Source organism: Phyllobates terribilis, unplaced genomic scaffold, assembly GCF_046119375.1.
Source record: "Phyllobates terribilis strain yellow unplaced genomic scaffold, ASM4611937v1 Scaffold_9__5_contigs__length_417890890, whole genome shotgun sequence".
NCBI lineage: Eukaryota > Metazoa > Chordata > Amphibia > Anura > Dendrobatidae > Phyllobates > Phyllobates terribilis.
The window spans coordinates 204900345-204913980 of NW_027362769.1; the positions used below are offsets into that span (position 1 = coordinate 204900345).

The 13636-nt window shown below is 46.2% G+C and overlaps 1 protein-coding gene across 2 annotated transcripts in view; it reads left to right on the forward strand.

Annotated features, from left to right (window-relative positions):
* The window catches only part of VPS35L (VPS35 endosomal protein sorting factor like), a 79958-nt gene that overhangs the window by 37471 nt on the left and 28851 nt on the right, over nt 1–13636 (forward strand). For both annotated transcript variants that reach the window (XM_073647605.1, XM_073647606.1), the window contains exons 15-18: nt 1111–1157; nt 2331–2442; nt 13049–13165; nt 13549–13602. In XM_073647605.1, the coding sequence (XP_073503706.1) occupies nt 1111–1157; nt 2331–2442; nt 13049–13165; nt 13549–13602 (330 nt within the window). The remainder of the gene's footprint in view (nt 1–1110; nt 1158–2330; nt 2443–13048; nt 13166–13548; nt 13603–13636) is intronic.

Below are 13636 nucleotides of genomic sequence, written 5' to 3' on the forward strand. Positions count from 1 at the left end.
TTTTACTATGGATGCAGCATGCAGCATTTGCAAGCAGAACTCTCTGGTCACACAATATAAATCCATGCCAGTCGCATGGATTTATATTGTGTGACCAACTTGTCAAGCCGTTTTCCAAGTAATGCTCAAAATCGATTGGAAAAGCGCTTGACAACCCGCATGCATAGACGCATGTAAAAACGCTTAAAAAACACTTCTCCCTGGCAGAGAAAACGCATGTAAAATCTGCATGTGTTTTTTCTGCCAGGGACAGGAAAAAACGCTCAGGAAATTTTTGCTTGCAATCTGCATCGTGGGCATATAGAGGAAAAGGACTAGAACACTAGCGTCACCTATTGGAAGCAGCGATCCTACAAGTCAATATCGAACCTTTACCAAGCCTTGCAATATGACTTAGGATAAAAACCAAACCAGAATCCCGATTTGCAGACACAGTGTTTCAGGGTATTGCCCCTTATCAGTGCAAAGCATGAGATCTGATTTGGCTAGGTGAGAGACAAAGACTGGGATCTAATGGGTAAGGTTTCTATATATTGCAAGGCTCGCTAAAAGGTCGATATTAACATGTAGGATCGCTACTTCCAATAGGTGGCAGTAGAGTTAAAGTCCTCTTTCTCTCTGACGAGACAATTTGCATATTACATTTCCCAGAGGAGTATGCATGGCGTTTTAAACCTCCTCATACTGGCATGCCAGAACTGGCTTGTCACTCTCCATAAGGAGAAACCTTACCCCTTAGTCTTAGCCTCTCATCTAGCCAAATCAGATCTCCTACTTTGCATTCATGAGGGGCAATACCCCAAAACATGTGTCTGCAAATTGAGATTCTGGTTTGACTTTTATCCTTATTCATATTGCAAGGCTCTTTAAAGGGTCGATATTGAGTTTTAGGATCGCTGCTTCCAACAGGTGGCGCAATAGAGTTCTAGTCCTCTTCCTCTCTAGAGAGACAATTTGCAAATTTTCCAAATTTGAGAAAACCTTGTCTGTGTAAATAAATATATGGAATGGATCAAGATCACATGTTCTCCATTTGCGTTGCTTTATTGTAATTACTTATCTACCCTGATCACATCTCACTAATGAATATCCTTGTCAACCACTCGACAGTCCCTACTGACCGAAATGATGGAGCGTTGCAAAAAATTAGGAAACAAGTAAGTGACAAAGTCCCATTCCTCTTTTGCACCTTTTTTTGTATTTGTGTTTTCGCCAACAGCCTCACTTGTTCCCAGGGACGGGGTTTATACCAATCTATATTAAAAAGCGACAGCTGCTGAATTCCCAAATTTTCTGTGATTGAGAATTTGCATTTGTAATTTATAAAATTGCTCTTAAAATGCGATTGTCTTGTGTATTGTTATGACTAATTGTTCTAATTAAAAGGTTATTCACAACTTAGTAAAAAATAAATAAATAAAAGTTACCTATCCAGAGATTAAGTACTAATTACTGATCGGTGAGACCGCCTAACAATCCCGAGAATGGAGGTCTGGAGTGCTCTGCCTGAACAGAGCTGAGGTCGCACTTGCTGGACGCCAGTCCATTAATTGTCTATGGGACTTAGGGAGATGGCTGAGTACAGCACTTTGCTATATCAGGAAGTCCCATAGATGATGGATAGGGTAGAACCCCCCGGTCAGCTTCGTAGATTCAGCAATAGCTGGATATAAGCAGTGTATAGAGCCGATCAGCACAGCTCCATACACCGTGTAGTGGCCGTGCTCAGTTACTGCAACTTAGCTCCTATTGAAGTGAATGAGATCTGAGCTGCAGTACCGGGAGCGGCCACTACACGGTGTAAGGAGCTGTGCTGTTCCGGCTCTGCACATTGTGTACGTCTGGTCACCTCCAGAGCATAACATATGATAAGATCTGATCGGTGGGGTTGGCAGATCTCTACCGGTGGCATATTGACGACGTATGCTAAGAACAGGGCATCAAAATCTATGGAAAATACCTAAAGTAACGAACACCGCAGGTGTGTTTTGGCTGCAGTGATACATCGCCAGCACGCATCACCTCTGTAGCAAACCGCAGAGCTCAGCAGCTGAACAGTGGTAGATAGCCCGAGCCGCTGACCTCAGGGATTGGCTGCAGCGGTGATGCGTGATGTCATCGCTGCAGCCAAAACACTGACCGCGAGCAGCAGGGATCCAGCACCGCACCCAGGGGGGTCGGTGCTTGCTTTGTTTGTTATTTTAGGCATTTTACAGTGTTTGGGGTCCCGCTTTCCTGAAAGTGGAAAATCCCTTTAAGGGCAAAACTGTCCCAGACTTTCTCCTTTTCTGTGTGTGGATTTGCAGTCTCTGTTTTTCCTCTTTCCTCAGCGCTCTCCTGCTGAATTCAGTGATGTCGGCGTTCAGAGCAGAGTTTATCGCTGCCAGGTCGATGAACTTCATTGGAATGATTAAGGAATGTGATGAGGCCGGCTTCCCCAAGGTATACGGTGCGCAGGATATCAACCAGTTATGTAGTGATGACCACAGACGTTTTCTGCTGCCAACATTTTACACATTTGGTTAACTCAAGATGTTCCACGTTCCTTCCTAAATATTACAGTGCAACCCAAGAAATGCGCCCCTGTATTTATATTTCTGCCTAATTTTTTATATGATTTTTATTAATTAATATTAATATCTATTTCATATTATTCTGTCTGCTTACTGTCACTGCCAGGAGGAGCTCAGTGCAGGCAAACTTATTATACAGGTCTCATTAAAGAAGCCCTCCTCCTCCTTCCGTCAAAGTCTTTATCCTCTTAATATATTGCAATCATCATATTATCTGGCACTTTGTACTTTACAATTGCTCATTTTGCCTTTCTACCCAGTTCATTATTCTCTATGTAAAAACAGGAAGTCTCTTGTCCCTGAATTTATCATCCCCCTCTTCAACTCCTGACTGAGCTGCTCAGTTCCTCCTTCTCCCAGGGACTTTTGCAGTGACTCATGAGTCGTGCAGGGAAAATTGACCTCCTGTTTCTACATACAACTTAGAAGGATTTATCTAGTCAGTTTTTAATCGTGTAATGTCATAGACCTAATGGAAAAGAGAAGAATTAACTGGGTAGAAAGGCAAAATGAGCAATTGTAAGTACACAATGCTATATAAGATGATGACTGCAATATACTAAGAGGATAAAAACTTTGATGGGAAGAAGAGGAGGAGGAGTGCATCTTTAAGCACTATAGTAAATCAGTATACAGCCCTCTTCCATAGTGATCGCTGTAGGCAGACTATTTAGGAATTAGAGCTCTGCATTTGTAGAAGCTCCAACTCTTAAAGGGAATGTGTGCGGGGAAGATGACATCTGATTTAAATAACAGCTTATGTTAAATGTCTTGTAAAAAAAAAATTATAATCTTGTATTTAATCTTCCATATACAGCGAAGGAAATAATTATTTGATTCCTTGCTGTTTTTGTAAGTTTGCCCACTGACAAAGACATGAACAGTCCGAACCTATGACACACGTGCCAGAGGGGGCACACAGAGCCCCCCCCTAAGGTCACGCACGCCATCGCCTCAGCACTAGCTCTCCTGGACCTGGCCTGGTGGGTGAGCACTCGGAGCCTGCCGACGCCAGCCCCTACTTCAGCTAGATGTGCGTTCTCGGACATATATCTAGCTGAAGTGTATTACAGCGCACAAACTTGCCAAGCCCGTACGCCGCAATACACGCTGCCAGCAGCCGGCGTCAGCGTACAAGCGACTCGGCGCATGGCAGTGACATCATGCGCCCCCGTCACTAGGACGCTGAAATCAGCTGCCGGCTACAGGAGAGGACGCGGCGCGGGAGAGGAAGGTGAGTACGAGCGTTTTATTATATTTTTACTAAGCGATGCGTCGCATATACAAGTATGGAGGAGCATATACCAGGATTTGAGGGTGGGGGGCATATTCATGGATGGGACGTACCAAAATGAAGGGCATAGACAAGGGTCGAGGCAGCATTATATATATACACGAGGATGGGGGCAGCATTCTATATACGAGGATGGGGGCAGCATTCTATATACGAGGATGGGGGCAGCATTCTATATACGAGGATGGGGGCAGCATTCTATATACGAGGATGGGGGCAGCATTCTATATACGAGGATGGGGGCAGCATTCTATATACGAGGATGGGGGCTGCATTATATATACGAGGATGGGGGCAGCATTCTATATACGAGGATGGGGGCAGCATTCTATATACGAGGATGGGGGCAGCATTCTATATACGAGGATGGGGGCAGCATTCTATATACGAGGATGGGGGCAGCATTCTATATACGAGGATGGGGGCAGCATTCTATATACGAGGATGGGGGCAGCATTCTATATACGAGGATGGGGGCAGCATTCTATATACGAGGATGGGGGCTGCATTATATATACGAGGATGGGGGCAGCATTCTATATACGAGGATGGGGGCAGCATTCTATATACGAGGATGGGGGCAGCATTCTATATACGAGGATGGGGGCAGCATTCTATATACGAGGATGGGGGCAGCATTCTATATACGAGGATGGGGGCAGCATTCTATATGCGAGGATGGGGGCCGAATTATATATACGAGGATGGGGGCAGCATTCTATATACGAGGATGGGGGCAGCATTCTATATACGAGGATGGGGGCAGCATTCTATATACGAGGATGGGGGCAGCATTCTATATACGAGGATGAGGGCAGCATTCTATATACGAGGATGGGGGCAGCATTATATATACGAGGATGGGGGCCGAATTATATATACGAGGATGGGGGCAGCATTCTATATACGAGGATGGGGGCAGCATTCTATATACGAGGATGGGGGCAGCATTCTATATACGAGGATGGGGGCAGCATTCTATATACGAGGATGGGGGCAGCATTCTATATACGAGGATGGGGGCAGCATTCTATATACGAGGATGGGGGCAGCATTCTATATACGAGGATGGGGGCTGCATTATATATACGAGGATGGGGGCTGCATTATATATACGAGGATGGGGGCAGCATTCTATATACGAGGATGGGGGCAGCATTCTATATACGAGGATGGGGGCAGCATTCTATATACGAGGATGGGGGCAGCATTCTATATACGAGGATGGGGGCAGCATTCTATATGCGAGGATGGGGGCAGCATTCTATATGCGAGGATGGGGGCCGAATTATATATACGAGGATGGGGGCAGCATTCTATATACGAGGATGGGGGCAGCATTCTATATACGAGGATGGGGGCAGCATTCTATATACGAGGATGGGGGCAGCATTCTATATACGAGGATGAGGGCAGCATTCTATATACGAGGATGGGGGCAGCATTATATATACGAGGATGGGGGCAGCATTCTATATACGAGGATGGGGGCAGCATTCTATATACGAGGATGGGGGCAGCATTCTATATACGAGGATGGGGGCAGCATTCTATATACGAGGATGGGGGCAGCATTCTATATACGAGGATGGGGGCAGCATTCTATATACGAGGATGGGGGCAGCATTCTATATACGAGGATGGGGGCAGCATTCTATATACGAGGATGAGGGCAGCATTCTATATACGAGGATGGGGGCAGCATTCTATATACGAGGATGGGGGCAGCATTATATATACGAGGATGGGGGCAGCATTCTATATACGAGGATGGGGGCAGCATTCTATATACGAGGATGGGGGCAGCATTCTATATACGAGGATGGGGGCAGCATTCTATATACGAGGATGGGGGCAGCATTCTATATACGAGGATGGGGGCAGCATTCTATATACGAGGATGGGGGCAGCATTCTATATACGAGGATGGGGGCAGCATTCTATATACGAGGATGGGGGCAGCATTCTATATACGAGGATGGGGGCTGCATTCTATATACGAGGATGGGGGCAGCATTGTATATACGAGGATGGGGGCAGCATTGTATATACGAGGATGGGGGCAGCATTCTATATACGAGGATGGGGGCAGCATTCTATATACGAGGATGGGGGCAGCATTCTATATACGAGGATGGGGGCAGCATTCTATATACGAGGATGGGGGCAGCATTCTATATACGAGGATGGGGGCAGCATTCTATATACGAGGATGGGGGCAGCATTCTATATACGAGGATGGGGGCAGCATTCTATATACGAGGATGGGGGCAGCATTCTATATACGAGGATGGGGGCAGCATTCTATATAGGAGGATGGGGGCAGCATTCTATATAGGAGGATGGGGGCAGCATTCTATATAGGAGGATGGGGGCAGCATTCTATATAGGAGGATGGGGGCAGCATTCTATATAGGAGGATGGGGGCAGCATTCTATATAGGAGGATGGGGGCAGCATTCTATATAGGAGGATGGGGGCAGCATTCTATATAGGAGGATGGGGGCAGCATTCTATATACGAGGATGGGGGCCGCATTCTATATACGAGGATGGGGGCAGCATTCTATATACGAGGATGGGGGCCGCATTCTATATACGAGGATGGGGGCCGCATTCTATATACGAGGATGGGGGCAGCATTCTATATACGAGGATGGGGGCAGCATTCTATATACGAGGATGGGGGCAGCATTCTATATACGAGGATGGGGGCAGCATCATATGCTGCAGCTACCTCGTGTGCCCGCTGCTAAAGGGACATGAATATTCCCTCTTCTCTACTCCTATGGGCGTGGAGAAGAGGGAATATTCATTCTCTTTAGTAGCGGCCAAGGAGGAGCGCTGAGCCCCGGCTCCTGCTGACAGCGCCTGCTACTAAAGAGAAAGCATATTCACGCTTCTCTACGCCCATAGTCCCTGCATGGAGAAGCGTGAATGTGCCGGCAGCAGCTCACCTCTGTGTCTGAGAGCGCGCGCAGCTCAGATGCCGACATGAGCTGCAGCAGACAGGACTCAGCGCTGGAGCAGAGGCGAGGAAGGAAGGTGAGTATAAGTGTTTATTATGTTATGTGTGCAGTGATTGGGGGGATGAGGAAGCCACACATACCAGAATTGGGGGTAATTGGGGGGGGGGGATTGGGGAGGCCACACATACCAGGATTGGGGGGGGGATTGGGGAGGCCACACATACCAGGATTGGGGGTAATTGGGGGGGGGGGATTGGGGAGGCCACACATACCAGGATTGGGGGGGGGATTGGGGAGGCCACACATACCAGGATTGGGGGGGGGATTGGGGAGGCCACACATACCAGGAGAAGGGGGGGGATTGGAGAGGCCACACATACCAGGATTAGGGGGGGTGATTGGGGAGGCCACACATACCAGGATTGGGGGGGGGGATTGGGGAGGCCACACATACCAGGATTGGGGAGGCCACACATACCAGGATTGGGGTGGGGGGATTGGGGAGGCCACACATACCAGGATTAGGGTGGGGGGATTGGGGAGGCCACACATACCAGGATTGGGGGGGGGGATTGGGGAGGCCACACATACCAGGATGGGGGGGGGGATTGGGGAGGCCACACATACCAGGATTGGGGGGGGGGATTGGGGAGGCCGCACCTACCGGTATTGGGGAGGCCACACATACCAGGATTGGGGGGGGATTGGGGAGGCCACGCATACCAGGATTGGGGGGGGATTGGGGAGGCCACGCATACCAGGATTGTTGGGGATTGGGGGGGGGATTGGGGAGGCCACACATACCAGGATTGGGGGGGGATTGGGGAGGCCACACATACCAGGATTGGGGAGGCCACACATACCAGGATTAGGGGGGGATTGGGGAGGCCACACATACCAGGATTGGTGGGGATTGGGGAGGCTACACATACCAGGATTGGGGGACTGGGAAGGCCACACATGCCAGGATTGGGGGACTGGGAAGGCCACACATGCCAGGATTGGGGGACTGGGAAGGCCACACATGCCAGGATTGGGGGATTGGGGAGACCACACATACCAGGATTGGGGGACTGGGAAGGCCACACATACCGGGATTGGGGAGGCCACACATACCAGGGTTGGGGAGGCCACACATACCAGGATTGGGGGATGAGGGGGTGCCACACATACCAGGATGGGGAAATTTACCAATAGCTGCTGCATTTCTCACCCTAGGCTTATACTCAAGTCAATGCGTTTTCCCAGTTTTTTTGTGGTAAAATTAGGGGCCTCGGCTTATACTCGGGTCGGCTTATTTAAAATATTTGGTATTTTAAAATCAGTGAGTACGTGGTGCCCATAATACTGCAGGACTGTGGGGTGCATTATACTATATGGGGGCTGCATTTTACCCTATGGGGTGTATAATATACTGTATGGAGGACTATGAGGAGTGCATTATATTCTATGGAGGAAAATGGGAAGTTCATTATACATTATGGGGGGCGCATTATACTATATGGAGGATTATGGGGGGCACATTATACTATATGGAGGATTATCGGTGATGTATTATACTCTATGGAAGGCTGTGGAGCCATTATAATATTTTCAGGGCTATGTGGGGGGCCATTATACTGTATGAAAGCAATTATACAGTGTGAAGGGTTGTGTGGGGTCCATTATACTGTTTGGAGGGCTTGTGCGGGCCATTATACTGTATATAGGCACATTATAGTGTATGGAGAACTTTGGGGGTCATAGTTGGGGGTTCATACTGTGTTGGGGTCACCATACTTTGCCTTGGGAGTTCAAGTTAGGTACAATAGGGTAATTATACTGTGCATGTGGAGGCTAATGTGGAGGAATGCACCATGGGGGTATCATACTATCTTTGGGGTGCACTTTTGTTGGAATCACACTTTATGGGGGCAATGAATGAGGAATCTAGGACTTCAGCAGGAGGAAAAATACTGTGTAAAGGCTGCAAAGTTGTGAGATCTGCTCCTCTGTGACACTGACAAATATTTTTTTTATTTTTTTTTTTGGGGGGGGGCAATTAGAACTTCTGCTATGGGGCCCCATGATTCCTATGTACGCCCCTGGATGCGGTGAAGTAGTGCTGTGCCCTTAGCAGAGAACCACCCCCAAAACATAATGTTTCCACCTCCATGCTTGACAGTGGGGATGGAGTTCTTTGGGTCATAGGCAGAATTTCTCTTCCTCCAAACACAGCGAGTTGAGTTAATGCCAAAGAGCTCAATTTTTGTCTCATCTGCCCACAGGACCTTTTACCAGTAACTCACAGAATCATCCAGGTGTTCATTGGCAAACTTCAGATGGGCCTGCACATGTGTCTTCTGGAGCAGGGGGACCTTGCGGGCACCGCAGTATTTTAAACCTTTAAGGTGTAATGTGTTACCAATGGTTTTCTTGGTGACTGTGGTCCCAGCTGCCTTGAGATCATTAACAAGTTCCCCCGTGTAGTTTTAGGCTGATCTCTCACCTTCCTCACGATCAAGGATACCCCACGAGGTGAGATTTTGCATGGTGCCCCAGATCGATGTCGATTGACAGTCATTTTGTATTTCTTCCATTTTCTTACTATTGCACCAACAGTTGTCTCCTTCTCACCCAGCGTCTTACTTATGGTTTTGTAGCCCATTCCAGCTTTGTGCAGGTCTATGATCTTGTCCCTGACATCCTTAGAAAGCTCTTTGGTCTTGCCCATGTTGTAGAGGTTTGAGTCTGATTGATTAATTGAGTCTGTGGACAGGAGTCTTTTATACAGGTGACTATGTAAGACAGCTGTCTTTAATGCAGGTAACGAGTTGATTAGGAGCATCTACCTGGTCTGTAGGAACCAGAACTCATAATTGTTTGTAGGGGATCAAATACTTATTTCTCACTGGAAAATGCAAATAAATGTATCTAATTTATACAATGTGATTTTCTTGATTTTTTGGGGGGATATTCTATCTCTCAATGTTAAAATTAACCTATCCTTAAAATTATAGACTGTCCATGTCTTTGTCAGTGGGCAAACTTACAAAAACAGCAAGGGATCAAATACTTATTTCCTTCACTGTAACTGTCTATATAAAAAAAATCAGAAACTTTGCCATTTTCACAGCGGCAAGATGGTAGGAATAGGCATACTATCTGTTCTGACTTTTCAGCAGTCTCATTGTCATTACAGACAAGATTATAGTGACAGAGAAAACCATGATATACAATAGATAACATAAGGATCCACCATAAAACTAACAAACTGGAGGTGTGAGTGTAATATTAGGCCTAATAGCCAGTGTGAAAACTGCAAGATTTAAGAAAATACTAAATTGAAAAATGAATAAATAAATAAAAAATACACATAATAAATATATATATATATATATATACAGTACAGACCAAAAGTTTGGACACACCTTCTCACTTAAAGATTTTTCTGTATTTTCATGACTTTGAAAATTGTACATTCACACTGAAGGCATCAAAACTATGAATTAACACATGTGGAATTATATACTTAACAAAAAAGTGTGTCTCATATTCTAGGTTCTTCAAAGTAGCCACCTTTTACTTTGATGACTGCTTTGCACTCTCTTGGTATTCTCTTGATGAACTTCAAGAGGTAGTCACCGGAAATGGTTTTCACTTCACAGGTGTGCCCTTTCAGGTTTAATAAGTGGGATTTCTTGCCTTATAAATGGGGTTGGGACCATCAGTTGTGTTGTGCAGAAGTCTGGTGGATACACAGCTGATAGTCCTACTGAATAGACTGTTAGAATTTGTATTATGGCAAGAAAAAAGCAGCTAAGTAAAGAAAAACGAGTGGCCATCATTACTTTAAGAAATGAAGGTCAGTCAGTCCGAAAAATTGGGCAAACTTTGAAAGTGTCCCCAAGTGCAGTTGCAAAAACCATCAAGCGCTACAAAGAAACTGGCTCACATGAGGACCGCCCCAGGAAAGGAAGACCAAGAGTCACCTCTGCCTCTGAGGATAAGTTTATCCGAGTCACCAGCCTCAGAAATCGCAGGTTAACAGCAGCTCCGATTAGAGACCAGGTCAATGCCACACAGAGTTCTAGCAGCAGACACATCTCTACAACAACTGTTAAGAGGAGACTTTGTGCAGCTGGCCTTCATGGTAAAATAGCTGCTAGGAAACCACTGCTAAGGACAGGCAACAAGCAGAAGAGACTTGTTTGGGCTAAAGAACACAAGGAATGGACATTAGACCAGTGGAAATCTGTGCTTTGGTTTGATGAGTCCAAATTTGAGATCTTTGGTTCCAACCACCGTGTCTTTGTGCGACGCAGAAAAGGTGAACGGATGGACTCTACATGCCTGGTTCCCACCGTGAAGCATGGAGGAGGAGGTGTGATGGTGTGGGGGTGCTTTGCTCGTGACACTGTTGGGGATTTATTCATAATTGAAGGCATACTGAACCAGCATGGCTACCACAGCATCTTGCAGCGGCATGCTATTCCATCCGGTTTGCGTTTAGTTGGACCATCATTTATTTTTCAACAGGACAATGACCCCAAACCCACCTCCAGGCTGTGTAAGGGCTATTTGACCAAGAAGGAGAGTGATGGGGTGCTACGCCAGATGACCTGGCCTCCACAGTCACCAGACCTGAACCCAAACGAGATGGTTTGGGGTGAGCTGGACCGCAGAGTGAAGGCAAAAGGGCCAACAACTGCTAAGCATCTCTGGGAACGCCTTCAAGATTGTTGGAAGACCATTTCCTGTGACTACCTCTTGAAGCTCATCAAGAGAATGCCAAGAGTGTGCAAAGCAGTCATCAAAGCAAAAGGTGGCTACTTTGAAGAACCTAGAATATAAGACATATTTTCAGTTGTTTCACACTTTTTTGTTAAGTATATAATTCCACATGTGTTAATTCATAGTTTTGATGCGTTCAGTGTGAATGTATAATTTTCAAAGTCATGAAAATACAGAAAAATCTTTAAATGAGGTGTGTCCAAACTTTTGGTCAGTACTGTATATGTATATATTTATTAGTATGAATAGTGATATGGAAAATGTAAAAAAAAAAAAAAAATTACCATGTACTATATATTTCGGAGGCACTCCACTCCTAAAACATTTGGCGCATCTTTGGACTGTCAGTTTGCTGGGCTGTTAAGAGATGCACATCCTCAATCTCTGTCCTTTTCATTGTCTATGGTGCTGCTGGAAAAAGCTGAGTTCTGTGTAAAGGGAACCTATCCTTAAGAAACTGGGTCCCTAACTAATGGCACGTCTTTTTAACTCTTATTACCTGCAGACCCTTCCTGTAGTATTTAGTTTGTAGATTGTAGAACAATGCAGCTTTGAAGTTATAATCACCAGGGCAGTGAGCGGACACTTCCAGCTCTCATGGCTGTCTCCTTATTTCCCCACCCGCTGTCGGCCTTGAGTCTTTGACTGACAGGTCACACTTCTCTCTTCCCCTGTGCAGGCGCCAAATCACTGCCGAGGGTCTTCTCATCAGACAGGGAGGTGCACTCGCGGTAAGCCCCTGATGATGTTATGGGGCCGGCCGAACATTTTGTGCATGCGCCATTCCCCCCTGTTTAGGCGACTTCAGGCATTGATTCTGCCCAGGGCCGGCATCTCAGGAAAGTTGGCTGAACATAGGTCGAGTCTCACTAGCGATTTGCGCACAGAATCAGTGCATGGAGTCGCCTCATTAAAGGGAACTACTCAGATCGTTTGGTTAACCCTTACTAGAGATCTGTGAAGGCGCCACCCCCTCCATTGCGACGACCCTGCGCAATGATTCAATGCCTGCACAGAATTTCAGGCAGGGTGAGCTAGAAGAGTGACCTGTCAATCAAAGACTGAAGGGCGGGGAAATATGAAGATAGGCATGACAGCTGGAAGTGCAGTGTGCGCCCACTGGAGATGGATTTCTCACCAATTTCCAAACTAAATCCTACAAGAATGGTTTGCTTTTAATAAGCATTAAAGGGCCTTTGCAAACATGCCTTTAGGTAGGGGTGAAATTTCTGTTCCGTTTAAGGCCGTCTCTGGACAGCAGGATCTGCCCTGTACAGATGAGGATTTTTAATGCAATTAGTATGACTTTTTCAGGGCATTTCCTTCCAAAGGCTTCTTTAATTTTAGGCTATTTTGTGCCTTTGATCTATTTCTGATTCATGTTGTCTCTATGGAGCTCAGCCTGGATTAATAAGTAATGAGCAGAGTTTCTGTTTTCCAGCATCTACTTTTCCGCTCCTTGGGATTGAACGTGGCTCTGGCTGACCCTCCGGAGAATGACAGACTCCAGATTTTAAATGAAGCTTGGAAAGTGATCACTAAGCTGAAAGTCCCCCAGGTGCTCGACTCCTACAGCACAATACACGGGCTCCATCTACATCAGTTATTATTATTTCTCTACCATGTGAACAGTCCTCATACCCTGGATTTTGGGGGACATTTAATAGTCTGATCTACTCTTACAGGCATAAATGTAATCTGCAACCTTGAACGTGGTGACTTTTAACTGGCATCTAGTAACTTATTGTATCACGGATAATCCTTCTGCCCTACAAGGGTGCAGTGCTTGTATGGTGGGCACAGGAGAGAAAGGGGCCCTGTAGCAAAGATACAACTGGTCCACACATATTAGTACAGGGTTGTGCCACTTAGGACAAAAGGACCCGGTGTTTGCATCTCAGGATGGTGTAAAGTTTAATTTCTGTTTTTCTTTGCTTGCAGGATTACATTAACTGTGCAGAAGTCTGGGTGGAATACACCTGCAGACATTTTACGGTGAGCGATTATGAGCGGTACTATATCGAAAAGG